Source organism: Physcomitrium patens, chromosome 12 (assembly GCF_059467195.1).
Source record: "Physcomitrium patens ecotype Gransden chromosome 12, ASM5946719v1, whole genome shotgun sequence".
NCBI classification, from domain to species: Eukaryota; Viridiplantae; Streptophyta; class Bryopsida; order Funariales; family Funariaceae; genus Physcomitrium; species Physcomitrium patens.
Window position 1 is genome coordinate 17,037,766 of NC_143421.1, and position 15,094 is coordinate 17,052,859.

Genomic DNA, 15,094 nt, shown 5'->3' on the forward strand with positions numbered 1-15,094 from the left:
TTTTTTTTATGCTTACACAGAATGGATCTCTGGATGAAGAGACACCGTCCGCTAAGCTATATTAAGAACCCACCCATAGAAAATACTTCCTTTCACTTCCCACCGATTCTGAAGACTAATACCGCCCCTTTGCCATTATTCTCAAACAATTGATCACCTTGTCCAGCCTAGACTTTGATTGATGTGAGGCAATTCTGTGGAAGGCTTCAATTGAGCGTCCATGATGGTGATTAGAGCTTGAATTACCTCCAGTTCAGACAGGAACGCGGCCCATATTGTTCCTCAGGTTTTGCAGACAGGTTTTGTGAGATTTGGAGATTCTAGTGCAGTTTCTGTACATAGGCACTGAAACTGTGCAGGATTTGTTGTATGCCGTGTGAAATTTGCCTGAAGTCGTTAACGTCTGGGACACGATGATGGACACCACCTGGTTCTGGAATCCACGTTTAGATTTTCGATGCTTGTCCGACAGTTTGGCGGACCCACTGGGGAATCAAACGATTCTGCATTGGGTAAGGTTTTAGTGGTGGAGATTCACGAAGTACAGAACTAGGCAGAGGTACGCGGTAAGTCTTCGACCATATACATTCAGGAAATGTGCTGGGGAGATCCAGAAATTGAGAGATGTCACTCAAGCTCTAATCAGAGTTGTGAGGTAAGTCTAATAGCATCAACTGGCGCATCCACAAGTGTTGTAAATGCCTGCGAGCAAGTTTCTTGCAGAAAAGAAATTCCATGTTTACAATGGGGCCGTGCAAATGTACCTACGATTTTACAAGACTTCAAAAAAACTGGCCTGAGTTGAATCATGACACGAGGCAATAAATTGTACAAGATAAAAGCTAACTATTTCTCAAGTGTTCATCACCATTACCACAAGAATCACACAAAATTTCTTACTAGGTTTTGATGCTGTCATCTGTGAATGATGTGATGTCTGCTAAGTCCATTGTCACTTTGGGCCTCTCTAGACAACATATCTTGTGGCCGTGTCCATCTAAAATCCCAAGGCATTCTCATCACATTGTTCGGCAAACATCTTGTTTGTTTTGAGGAACACTCACAACTTAAATAGCATCAACCAGTTCTCTTACCACGGATGATATCTGACGCAAATCCTATTTTACACTTCAACTAAAGTTACATCACAGGACAGGTACTTCGAACAGCTACTCAACGATCTGAGACTCCATTTGAGGTGCAAGGCCAACGCATGCCGTTGTTGTTCAGGTTGGATACCTTGTCTGTATAGACAGGCACACCCAGGAACTTGCACTTCACTAGCTGCGCAGAGATTTCTACATCTGGAGGTTCCACTGCTTTGATGTCGTCCTGCAGCATCAACACGTCGTATAGTTGAAAAAAGTCCTAAATAATGCATCCTTTACACCTCCAATTACTTGTAGCAAGGTGGGTGGCTACAAGCGACCCAAATGTATGACATCAATTACGTAACCTGAGGTAACCTAACACAACACCACTTAAAACGAGGCTAAATGGTACAGCGATTAATAACAATACTTCAATAAAAATAGGAGATGAGGGTATATACCTGAGCACTACACAGGTGCTTGACTTGTACAACCCCATAATTACGGGACCTAGTCCATTTATGATGCCGAAAGCAATATTCATGTTGCAGACGTCCGAGCCGGCCAGCAGCTCTCATGAAGTAGTAGGCAGATTTGGGGAGCGGCATGTTAGCGATTGCACTCGTTGTGAGCTGTCGAAATGCGACTTTGTGGTTCTTGATGATGTCGGAATGACCGCCACAGTGCACATCACCTGTTGGGGGTGGGGGGTGACAGCATTGAGTGATCCTAATTCCAATGTACATTGATATCCGGGCAGAAACAATTGGCAGAATCATCGATGACCCTTCATCAGTGATTTCAATAAATGGAAACAGATAGGGGAGGAGAGGGGGCAAGATCTCTTACCTCCAAGAACCAGGACTTCACGACCAGCTTTTTTGAACTTCCATTCGCTGAGGGCGTCTATCATCGTGATTTGCTCCTTGATATGATCACCGAAGGACCAGTGTCCTCTGAAATCTTCTAGTCGGTGGACGGCTTTAGCTGCTGATTGGGTGATTCGAGGTTCTAGAAATACAAGAGGGGCAGGAGAGCAAACTAGCAACGCCCGAGCTTTCCCAAATTCGCCATCTGGAGACAGTGATTTTGTGATGGCATTCCATTGTCGGCTCCCCAGATATTTGTTCACATCATCTATGACTCGATGGAAGGTTCGTGAGCCTCGAATATCGAGGAACATGAGCCCTACTCCTCCTACAACATGAAAATGGTAATCCTAGTGATCACCCATCCTCCGAAGTCAGTGCAGAACAGAAAGGAGAAGTGAAGTATAACAATATTCCTAACTGAACAAAACAAGTCTGCCGATTTACCTCGTGGATATTTTCCAATGATGAGAAATCTACATCCTCATACAGCTGCCTTTGATACTCCATGCTCACAATCCAGGCGCAACGAGCCACGAAGAAGTCGGCGCTGCTGGGATCCCAATCTTCCTCCACATCTCCCCAGTTGTCTCTAACCTCATGATCATCATAAATCATCAGATTGGGACAATTAGCTAAGCATTTCGCAGTGGGAGCATGTCTCCACGTATCCCTGTAGACTTCTCGGTAGTATTCACAAATGACGTCCCCGTGATCAATCCACTTCTCTCGGGGTACATCCTTGAGTTTCTCCATGCTCTTCCGGAAACGATCTGACCACGCATCCTTGTCCATCCCTGCTTGAGCATCTTGACGCTTATCGCCGTCACCATAAATCTGGATAAATTATACTAATACACTATCAATAACATACGACTTAGACAGAAATGTAGCATTCACATCCAACGTACAATAATGAATGATTATTTACAAGAATTTAATGCATGAGTGTACAGAAGAGGTTGGACCTGGTCTCCAAGGTGCAAGAGGCAGTCGACCTTGCCAGCCTCGATGGACTTGGAAAGATGGGTCCAAAGATCTGAGGCAGGGGCAATCAGCATATCGGTTATAAAAATTTTGTTGCAGCTTATCACTCCAAATGTAATATTTTCTGAAGGCTTTTCAGGGAACGTGCGAAAACTGCTCGCGGTCGTTACAATACAGCCTTTCACCTCAACAATATAAGTGGTGCCTGGCTTCAGAGCTCTAAACTCGAAGACAGAAGGTCGATTAGCCTTGACATCTTTCTGTACTCTTTTCTCGCTCAGGTGCGAAGGCATCCTAGCCTTGATGTTTGCTGGCCCTTTTCGCCCTGAAGTTAATTGTCTCTGTAAAAAGCTTGGCTGCTTCTCCAATGCAGGAGGCTTCTCTCTAACATTAATCGTCAAGCTTCCTGACTGGTTTATCTCGACAAGAATACGGGCTGTAGTAGAGGTGACCTCGCCAATAACCGGTCCAACCATCACATGCGGCTGTTCACCGGGAAATTTAAGGCTTCTTGAGCCTGAGGTACCATACATCTTGCTGATGGAATGGAGGAAGGACATTCGTGCATTTCGCGTAGCAGTCCTCCATTTTGATTGTTTCCGCTCCGGATGATGGCCACCGTTTGCCACAAGGGACGATGTGCCACCGTTTGGTTCCTCGCTTACACCTTCCATCCTTGATGGAATCATATTGTGTGCCATATGTACTCAACACAGGGCTCCCTCCGCCACCAAATAGCAGTTGTAGAATCACAAAAAGCAACACCGAAGCGATCTAGAACTCCGAAGGAATTCACTCGAAAGTGTCAAGAAAGTATTTGTTCATATCACGTGATCGATGTTTGCAGATCTTCAAATAGGGTTTCACTATGCACCTGCCTTTCCCCGTGCATCCAGTCGTCTTATATGAGTTCTGAAAAAATGGCCCTTCACCCAGTAGCACAGACATCTGCATGTACGATCACGATCAGAGGCTAGTCAGTGACTTCCAAGAACACCTACTCTTCAAGAAATTAATAAAAATAGGTATAAATTTAACGTCACTGCGATATGGCAGCTTTTAAGCTTACTCAATGTCCAGAATGCCGATTTGCTGATACTATTTCTGCTGAAACTCTACTAACGAAATAGGACGTCAACAACGCCTTGCCAGATAGAAACTAGAAGCGCATTGTACATCTTCAAGTGTGATCGCTCAGTCAAAATCCCCGATCGAACCTGACCACAGTCTATCTTCGATTGACACGAAGAATTTCCAAGCTTCAACAGTACCTCTCGAAGGCTTAGTAGCTGTATTAGACAATGCAGATATTGAAAACGATTGAGCCAAAGCGCTATTCTTACATAATGAGAGATCGAAAAACACGTATGGAAGGTAAGGTAAGAGCTCAACGTGAGCGCGGCAAATAAGAAACCACAAACCTCGTAGCGGTAAAGACAGATCAACGTTCATTAGGTTACATAATTCACATTTTCAACCTCACTATCTGAACTCGTGATCCTAGTCACGTGTGCATGAGCATTATTACACTTCTGCAGGCCAGCCGTAAGACTGGTGTCGCCTAATTAATCTAGCAAAGTGGTGAGAAAATCTGCAACTTTACACAGGCTCCGACATGGTTTTCATCCAGAACATTTTAGGGCGTAGAATGATACCAAGCTCACCCATACACCAGAATTAAAAGTGATCACAAGATTAAGGCCACCTTACATGCTAACTAAGGATCCTTACATCCTTATTTGCAGAGTCCCAAGGATCTCGTGCCAAGGATCCAACAAAAGCTTGCAATCCATGGGGCCGCAATACACAGACGAAAGGAGAGAGATTTGCTTAAGAGAAGACTTCGCTGAAGTGCTCCTCCAAACTGATTCACAGACACTCTGATGCTCCAAGAGATCGGATTGAAGTTCAGCACGAGAGTCACGAAAGATCGACTTAGGCCATCCTCCACTACTAAATACACATCTGAAGAAAAATCGTAGTTTGTGATACCACGGTTCACAAATTTCAACTACAAACTGTAAGAATGTTGGGTCAGTGCCACTGCCAGCTCCCGTACTCTGCACCTAACCCCAGATTTTCCAGAGGAATATTCCGCTCCGAGGTGGGCACCTGTGCGAATTTAACTCGCACAGCACACACAGAATGCTTGTCAAAACCGTATCATTCAAGGAGCGCAAAAACCAAGACCAGCGGAGTCTAATTCCAGTAAAGAAGAAGAAGAAGAAGAAGAAAGGAAAAACAGAAACAAGTAAAAAAAAGTCTCCCTCTCTACCAAGAACCTGTCACCACTGTCCGACATTCCCCAACAGCCAAGAGGGAAACTACTCAAATTAGATGAGTAATGATCAGGACCCCGCAAATCCAAGCGCAAGTCACAAACGAAGCTAACACTGAAATCTAATCCTATCAGCACACGATACAGTTCAAACGATCAGCTTGAACAAGCTGTCGGCACATATGCACATTCCTTAGCATCGGAAACTGACAACAATCCCAGTTCATAAAGATCGGATGTATACATCTCACGCGCACACATTGGAGATAGAGCCTCTTCCATTTCCATCGATCCTCATGGTGGACTCTGCAATGTCCAGTCACCGGACGCTAATCGGTACACACTAAACGTTGATCGGTACACACTTTACGCTGATCGGTACACACTTTACGCTGATCGGTACACATTGTACACAGCGGAGAAGATAAATCGATTGCGATGGGAGAACTGAAACCTGTCGGTCGCAACATCGCCGTTAAATCAAAAGATCTTCGTCAGACTCTCCAGATACAGAGTAAAAAAATAAAAAAATAAAAAAATAAAAACATTTTCATAGTTATGCAGAGGTCTCTAGTTCAAATTATGCTACATGTGATTGAATCGTTATCTTTACTAATTTTTTATAATAAATATCTGTTACACCATTTTGAATTAATATCTCTTCACTTTGGACTTGTTCTTAACTTACCCTCATCACTATTGGGCTACCAACCTAAGCAGACACACCAAATATTTTTGTAAACATACCCAAATTCTAGATTTAGATAAGCATCTACCACAGGTATTTATCTCCATGGTAGATATTTATCCATCCTCTCACCCTCGTCAAGGGCGGAGGAGGAGCTTAGAGATTCGTGAATGGTGAATCGCGAGGAGATTTTCCCACCTCCACAGCCTTGAATGATGGACGAGAATAACGGATGTCTGTCAAGATGGGTGAGGCCAGGCCTCACTCTCTCTCACTCCGTCCTGGGTTCAAAGTCGTGTCGACGAAATCGTCCATGAACGACGACGAGCGATGCCGTCGGACGAGAAGAAGCGCGCTTTGTCCTGGGGGGATGGGGTGGGGGGACGCACATGGCCAGCGGCGAATCCAAGGCTAACTCTACATCCTTCGTGGACGATGACTTTTGAACCATAACACGTGGTCAAATAATGGGCTGCCAATTGTCGTAACCCGAGTCCTCTCCGAATGCCTTGGTCCCGCCATTTTTCAATTTCAATACGCGATATGAACCACGTCAGCATCGTGAGTTGCGAGCACTGTCTGCACAGCGAACCAAGTTGGCATTGTGATTTACAGCGTTGCTGCGCAGGAATTCTCTTCAGAGCATTATTGAGTTGTGGAGGACTTTGACGAACGACGGAATGGTTCTTACTTTATATCTAGTTGACACATATTGTTGAAATTTAAAAGTACGTACAAAGATATATACATACACATATACCTTTTGTAGGTTGCTCCTCTAAGCTTGAAGAATAACCCTCACAAGGCAAAACCACATACTCCACAATTAATCTTGCAAATGATAATTGAAACATGGAAGTACAAGAATTACAAGATTTAAAGAAAATTGGGATATGGTGAAGATAATACATGATGCTTCATATGTTGCAAACACTTTCAAAATTTGTAGTTTTTTTTTATAAGATTTTGTTTTGCTAAAAATTGTCGATCAATGACTTTAGCAAGTATTGGTAAGGTCTTTAAGGTCTTTCAAATAGAGTATTTAGGTTTGATATTTGACAATTTTTTTTTATCCATGAAACATATTGACATTTAAATATATGAAAATATTTGTGTAACAATGTTTCAATGTTTTAATTTTAATGCATAAAGTAATTATTAAATAAGATATAAAATTATAATATATATATATATATATATATATATATATATATATAATGAGTTGATAAAGCCACACTCCAATGTTGTTAAAGCCACACCTCTCTTGTCATTTTATAATTACTTCTATCCATCCTTCATCTTTGTCTTTCATTCTTAATCTACCCATCCTTACTCTATGTTTACAATTCTTAGTTCTCCATCTCAAATCCTTATATCTCACAAGTTTCTTTCAAGCAAGATATTATTCTTCAACAATTGCGGTGTTCAATCAATTTGTATAGATCTTTGTAAGTATCGAAGCAATTACAACCAAGGCGTATTCAAAGAGCACCTTATCATAGAAGTCTAGATGTGTTTTTTTATTTAAAGTATGAGAAGTTTGGAAGAATTCATTGATAAGTCCTAATACCATGCAACAAGTCTGTAGCATTAAATCTTAACTAGTTGTGGCTAACAAGGTATAGCAAATAAATTACACTTTATATATGATTGATAGCATATACCTATTGTCACAAAAATACATATATATTTTGATATTTACCTATATGATTAAGTAAGAATAGATAAAAGTAGATTTATTTTATAATATTTTTTAGAGAAGCTTCTTAGAAGCTTTATAAATGTTGTTTTGACTTTACATGTATTTATAATTAATTGATAGATTAAAAACTTGATCAATAAGTTAACTACATGTTAATTGCTTGTACTGTCATATTACATAAAGTCTTGCTTGAGAATGTAATAAATACCTGGTTGTGGAAGGTAGAATGGAAATTACAACAACAAAATTTTAACTCTAGTAGAATACTAAATAAACTCTAATTAGATCTTAATAATACTAATCAAACTTTAATCAAATTTAAAAGAAATCTTAAAGAAATTATAAAAGAAATAATAAAAAATCTTAAAGGAATTCAAAATAAATCTTTAATAAACCTTAAAAGAATTCCTAAGAAATCCTAAAAAAATATTAGAATAATTAAAAATATATCTTAAATAAATCTCAACTAAGTTTTAATTTAATCTTAGTTAAAATCCTAATAGATTTTAATAAAATCTTAGGCCAAATCCCAACTCCTAAAAAAATCCTAAATCTTAAATCTTAATCAAATCTTAAATTCTAAATCCTAAATCAAACCCTAAATCCTAAGCAAATCATAAACTCTAAATCCTAAATCAAGTCCTAAACTATAGTCCAATCCTAAATCCTAACCAAATCCTAAACCTTAACTCAATTCTAATTCTAAATTAAATCCTAAAACCTAGCTTAATTCTAATCCTAAACTAAATCCTAATTAAAACCTAACCAACTCAACTTAATTCTACTATAATTTAGAATCTTAATATCTATTAATAAACTATTGATCTTACTTAAAATTTTATATACTTTTGAACAACTAAGTTGGCAACAAGCACACAAAATTTGAAGAGAATCAAACTTACCAAATAGAAGAAAAATATCAAAATCCGCTTGGATGTCGCCAAGCCTCCTTCAATCTTATTGCTAATCTTTTAGCACCAATATCTCCTTCTCACACCATTCAATTGTTCTCAAAATTTACATATATGTAGCAAATCAAGTCTATTATCCTTATAGATAAATTTCACTCTAATCCAATAAGTAAATTGCTAAAGATCTTAGAATTTCTAATTGCATCTCAAAGTCCAATTTCCAAGACCTCAACCTACTTGAAATGCAATAACCTTCAATTCAACTATTTAATCAAGCTCAAACTTACAACATATATTTCAAACAACTATTCTTATAAATCCTTGAAAGTTGAATTATAGATCTATTATCAAACTCACAAAATTTTCCAAAATATAATATTCCTTTTATTTCACAAAATCTAGAGTCACCTAAAACAACTATGACTTTGCAAAGCTCTTACAAAGCCATTATATACTTAAATCAATCAAAATTAATGCCTAAAGAAATCTTATTAAGTCAACTATCAAATTTTATTCTTCAATTTGCAAAAGAATTTTAGAGTTACCATAGGTGCCAAGTTTTGTGCCTTAGAATCTAATTTCAATCCAAGTTGATAACTAATCCTCTATGGGTATCAAATTTTTCTTTTTTAAGTTAATTTTTATTAAAATCAAGTTTTAACTTCTTCTTATATTTTTTTATATTCTTTATTTTTTCAATCTATTTTTTTCCTTAATTATAATCTTATAAATTAAGTAGAAGCCTACTTTAAAAAAAAGTAGCATTTACACCTTTAATTTTACTTTCTTTTGGACTACTATCTATTTTCTAAGATTATTTGCTATAATATTTCAAGTAAGATCTTATATAATCTAATAATTTCTTCATTCTTTTTACCTATTAGTTGTATTACATCATGATAACACAACAAGTTAATTATATGGCATACATATAGAAAACGTGCCTTGTAAGTTAAGATACATGTCTTACAAAGTCAATACGTTTTGGAGGTCGTATAGAACATTGCCATATAGCTCCTACTTAAGAATATATATGGAAGCAAGAGTGAAGCCTTCTTCCCTCTTGTCAATCTCTTTCTAGTCCTTAGACTTGTTTCAAGACTTCATAGTCTTCTTGTTTTTGGCAATAGCCATTCTAGTTTAATATTATATCATCTTTAAGTGATTTTGTAGTCTTTTTGAGTGACACATGAGTATATTGATATTTTAATTTTTTGAAGTTCATATCCTTACGATCTACATTATTAAGTAGAAGTAGATAAAAATAAATTAATTTAATAATATCTTTTAAAAAATCTTCTTAAAAGCTTCATAGATATTGTTTTGACTTTATACATATTTTTAGTTAATTGATAGTTTAAAAACTTAATAAACAAGTTAGCCATGTATCACACTTATTCATAGTTTATAGAATAAATTAACTATATGGCATATATATAAAAAACTTATCTTGTAAGTTAAAATATATGTCTTGCAAAGTCAATACGTATTAGAGATTATATAGAATATTGCCATATATCTCATAGTTAGATAATATATATGGAAGCAAAAATGAAGCCTTTTTTACTCTTATCAATGCCTTTTTAATCTTTGATCTTATTTTATAAATTTTTAACTTCTTATCTTTGACATTAGCCATTATAGTTCAATATATTACTATCTTAGAGTGATTTTTTAGTCTTTTTGAATGACTTAAGAATGTATTGAGTTTTTTTTTTTTTTTTTTTTTTTTTTTTTTTTTTTGAGATTTATGTCCTTGATAGTTTGACAAAAGTACTAATTCATTGTTCTTGTCTTGTTTTAGAAGTGAGTGGATTACTCCACTTCTATTGTTATATTTTGAATATTAGAGACAACATATTTTTAAACAAATAATTTAGTTTTTTAATATTTATTTTTTTTTAAAAAAATTGAATCATCTTTCTTTGTGAAAATTTTTATTTGACATGAGAGATTATACATTACTTTCCTTAAATTTTACTTGTGAACTTATTAAGTTGTTTTAAATAAAAGAAAAAAAATTTAGATGCTATATTTAATAGAAGTGACAATAGATTTGCAACTATTATAGATCTTTATGAGTTTGTATCATAGATATACATATTTATTCCAATAGTTACTTATATGATTAGGTAGAAGTAGATAAATATAGATTATTTTATAATATCATCAAAAGAAGCTTTTTAGAAGCTATATAGATATAATTTTGACTTTACATATGTTTATAGTTGATTAATAAGTCAAAAACTTGGTAAAAAAATTAATCATATACTACACATGTTGATAGCTTGTGGAAGAAGCTAATTATGTAGAATGCATATAGATAACTTATTTTGCAAGTTAAGACATGTATTTAACAAAGTCAACACATGTTAGAGGTCGTTTAGAAGATCACTATATAGCTTTTAGTTAGAAAGTATATATGGAGATAAGAATGAAGCCTTCTTCACTCTTGTCAATGTTACTTTAGTCTTTAATCTTGTTTCAAGACTTCTTAGTCTTTTTGTATTTAAAAATAGCTATTTTAATTTAATACTATATTATCTTTGAATGATTTTTTAATTCTTTTGAATTATACAAGAGTGTATTGAAGATATCTTTTTTAAAGATTCATATCTTTGATAGTTTGTCAACATTCTTAGAGTGGAAGTTTCATTCATCACCAATAGAAGCACTATTTCTACACATATGAAAGAAGTCCAAAGTCCATACCAAGAATTTGTGTACTTAAAGGAAGTAAGTAGATCAATCTTACAATCAAATTTAAGAAGTCTTATTTTTATAAGGACAAGGGAGACAAGAATAAGTATGCTTAAAAAATTTGATAGAATAAAATCAAAATTTTAAAGATTTGTGCAATAAGTCAAGTTCTATTTAAGATTACATCCTTTCTAATACCTTAATGGATTTACTTAAGTTTGATTTATAAGCACTCTTCTATTGAAAATTATTTTTTCTTATTTTGTAGCTCTAATAGAAAAATATTCATGACTACTTTATGATTTGAATTTATTTTTTGAAATATTTAAGGCTACATTTGGAGAAAGTAATAAAAAAAATAGTAGAAATTAAATTTATATTACTACATTGAGCGACTATATGTGCCATTGAATTCCAAAATCTTATTTATAATGTGGATTAAAATGATAAAGTCCTTAACAATCATATTTGATATAGATAGAAAGATAATATTAAAGATTTATTGTTGACAATACCAAGAATAGATTCATTGGAGCAATTTATTACTCAAGCCATTACATTCAACAATCGACTCTTTGAAAGATGTCAAGAATAAAGATTTGGTTGGAAAAATACAAGTGAAGCTAGAACGTGTTATAGACATGCAAATTTATTTCAATAATTACCTACATGATTAAATAGAATTAGATAAAAATAAAAATATTTTATAAATATATTCTAAAAAACTTTCTAAAAGCTTTATAGATATTGCTTTAATTTTATATGTGAGTATAATTAATTAATAAGTTAGAAACTTGGTCAATAAGTTAGTCATATATCACATGTATTGGTAGCTTGTGGAATAAGCTAAATATGTGGTGCACATATAAAAAACTTGCCTTGTAAGTTAAGATACATGTCTTATAAAATCAACATATATTGAAAGTCATATAGAATATTGCTACATAATTTCTACTTAAATAGTATATATAAAAGCAAGCATGAAGCCTTTTTCATTCTTGTCCACATCTTTCTAATTTTTAGTCTTATTTCAAAACTTCATAATCTTTTTATTTATAGAAATAACCATTATAGTTCAATATATTATCATATTTGAATGATTTCCTTATCTTTTCAAGTAATTTAAGAGTGAATTGATGATTTCTTTGTTCAAGATTCATGTCCTAGACAGTTTGATAAGAGTGTTAACTTATTTTTCTTTTCTTGTTTTAGAAGTGAGTCGATTATTCTACTTTTAATTAAATAATTTAATTTTCTAATACTGATTTTTTTTCTTAAAGATAGTAGATTATCAAACTTTGTAAAAATTTTGATTTGATATTAAAAATTGTGGATTTTCTCCTCTAGTTTAATTTTTTGCATTTTTTTGAATTATCTATAAAAAAAAAAAATCATGGATGCTACTTTCATTGAAAATAAAAAATAGATTTGTAACTATTATAGATCTTCATGAGTTTGTGAACATGCTAAGAGTAAGAATCTCACATATTTCTAATGTGAATCATGGAAGTACTATTCCCATATATATGGAAAAAATCAAGAGTCTATACTAGGAAGTTGTGTAGTTGAAGGAAACAAATAGATTTACCTCACAGCCAAATTTAAAAAATCTTATTTTTACAAGCATTAGAAAAATAAGGATTAATACGCTTAAGAATTTTGATGGAACTAGATCAAAACATTGAAGATTTTTTCAACAATTTAAGCTCTATTCAAAATTGTATTTTTTCCAATATTTTAATAGATTTATTGAAGTTAGATTCATATACGCAATTCTATTGAGAAGTGCTCTTTCTTGGTTTGCATCTTTGATGGAAAAAGATTCATGACTATTCTATGATTTGAATTCATTTTTTGAAGTATTTATGATTACATTTGAGAAAAGTGATGAAAAAAAGATAGTAGATACCAAGCTTGTATTGCTGCAACAAAGATCACGTTAAATGACTACATATTGTTACAACAAGGATTACATTATAATTCCTAAATCTTGCTTGTCACATGGATTGAAATGACAAAGTCTTTATCAATCAATATTGATATGGATTAAAAGATAATGTCAAAGATTTATTGTTGAGAATACCAAGAATAGATTCATTAGAGTAATTTATTATTCAAGCCATTATATACAAAAATTGACTCTTTGAAAGAAGCCAAGAATAAAGATTTTCTTGGAGAAATATAAGTCAAGCTATAGTAACACCTTCTAAGTTTTTGAAAGCTTACTTTTTTAGACGAGAGCTTGTGCAAATTCATATGATATATTTTAAATTTCTTATTAAACAATAAAAGACTCGTCATTATGTCATGGACATAAATTTATTATAATTATTATTTAAATAATATGAATGAATAGAAGTAAATAAAAGTAGATTAATTTCATAATGTCTTTAGAAAAGTTTTCTAGAAGCTTTATAGATATTGCTTTGACTTTATATGTGTTTGTAGTTGATTAGTAGATTAAAAACTTGGTCAATACATTAACTACATGCCACACATGTTGGTAGCTTATGGAACAAGCTAACTATATAGTATCTATATAAAAAATTTATTGTGCAAGTTAAGATACATATAAAGTCAACAAATTTTGAAAGTCCTATAGAATGTTGCTATATAGCTTCTAGGTAGATAGTATATGTATAGGCCAAAATGAAGCCTTCTTTATTCTTGTCAGTTCTTTTCTTTCTTCTAGTCTAGCTTCAAGAATCTATAGTTTTCTTGTCTTTTGGCAATAGCTATTTTAATTTTTTTTAATATACATACTTCTTTATTTGTATTCACTCATACTTCTTTGGAAAAATCTAATTTATTTTTACTTTTATTGAATTCTTATCCTTGATAAATTGACAAGAGTACACTTATAATATTAAAATTTTATCTTTTCTTGATTAAGAATAGATTATTTTTTTTTCTTAATAAGATAAAAGCGTATTAAAAGTTTCACATTATCCTCTTCTAAATTGATATTTTTTTGAATATTTTCTTTATTTTTAAGTTTTTTTTTACTTATCTTTAGCAATATTAGATTTTTTTTTTTTTTTCTAAATGTTATTATTGCAAAGCTTATTATAATGAAGAGTACAATGGCACAAATTTAAGAACAATTGAGAGAGATAATGCTTGCAATGCATCAATTCAATTTACCACTATAAAGAAGAATAAAGATGACAAAAAATAGAGATATAGAGATGATTGAAGCTGCTTCAATATTTATACCAAATCATATTCTTTTTCCTATAATAGAACACCATTCAAGTGCTAGAAAACCATGAATTGTCTTATTAGAGAAGTTTGATGGTACAAGATCAAAATTTTAAGAATTCATCAATCAAGTACAACTGACAATTGAACTTGAATCTCAAAGCTATTCAACTCTAAGATGACAAGTTAGGTTTATTTAAACACTACTTTTTGATTCTACATTATTATGATCATGATTTTTTCTTGAATGACATGATCCAATATTGGATATTTTAGAAGCTTTCTTGATAGAGTTTCAATCTATGTATAAAAAATATGATGTAGTTTATATTGCAACAAACAAGATCCGTATTTATGTAGTAAGAAATGAATATGTAACATTGTATATTGCATAATTTTAACAACTTGTGATTGATATCAAGTAGGATGATGTTACATTCATTAGCTAATCTTTTTATAGATTGTAATATGAGGTAAAGAATTTGATGCTTAATTTATCTAATCTTCAAATATTGAGTCAAACAATTGATTTTGCTGTAAAGTGTAACAATTGACTTTTTAAATTTTTGTATAAGAATTGCATAAGTAGTCCTTGATATTATTATAATTCAATGGCAACATCAACGTCTTTTCAATACATATCTTTGAAAGTAGAAGATATGTAAAT

The 15,094-nt window shown here is 33.3% G+C and overlaps 1 protein-coding gene across 5 annotated transcripts; it reads right to left on the bottom strand.

The window, feature by feature from the left end:
- Positions 1-826: 826 nt before the first annotated feature.
- On the bottom strand, positions 827-5,662 carry LOC112289776 (uncharacterized). 5 transcript variants are annotated; one of them, XM_090255054.1, is made up of 7 exons: positions 5,470-5,581; positions 4,679-5,059; positions 2,929-3,895; positions 2,408-2,797; positions 1,941-2,310; positions 1,553-1,785; positions 827-1,332 (listed from the first exon to the last, which is right to left on the bottom strand). In XM_090255054.1, the coding sequence occupies exons 3-7, from the start codon at positions 3,646-3,648 to the stop codon at positions 1,174-1,176; spliced, it is 1,872 nt and encodes a 623-aa protein (XP_090111180.1). In that variant the 5' UTR covers positions 3,649-3,895; positions 4,679-5,059; positions 5,470-5,581; the 3' UTR covers positions 827-1,173. The 5 variants fall into 5 exon arrangements, with proteins under 5 accessions (XP_090111180.1, XP_090111183.1, XP_024391115.1 ...); XM_090255057.1 differs by lacking the exon at positions 4,679-5,059 and having other exon boundaries at positions 5,470-5,662; XM_024535347.3 differs by lacking the exon at positions 5,470-5,581 and having other exon boundaries at positions 4,679-5,424.
- Positions 5,663-15,094: the final 9,432 nt, after the last annotated feature.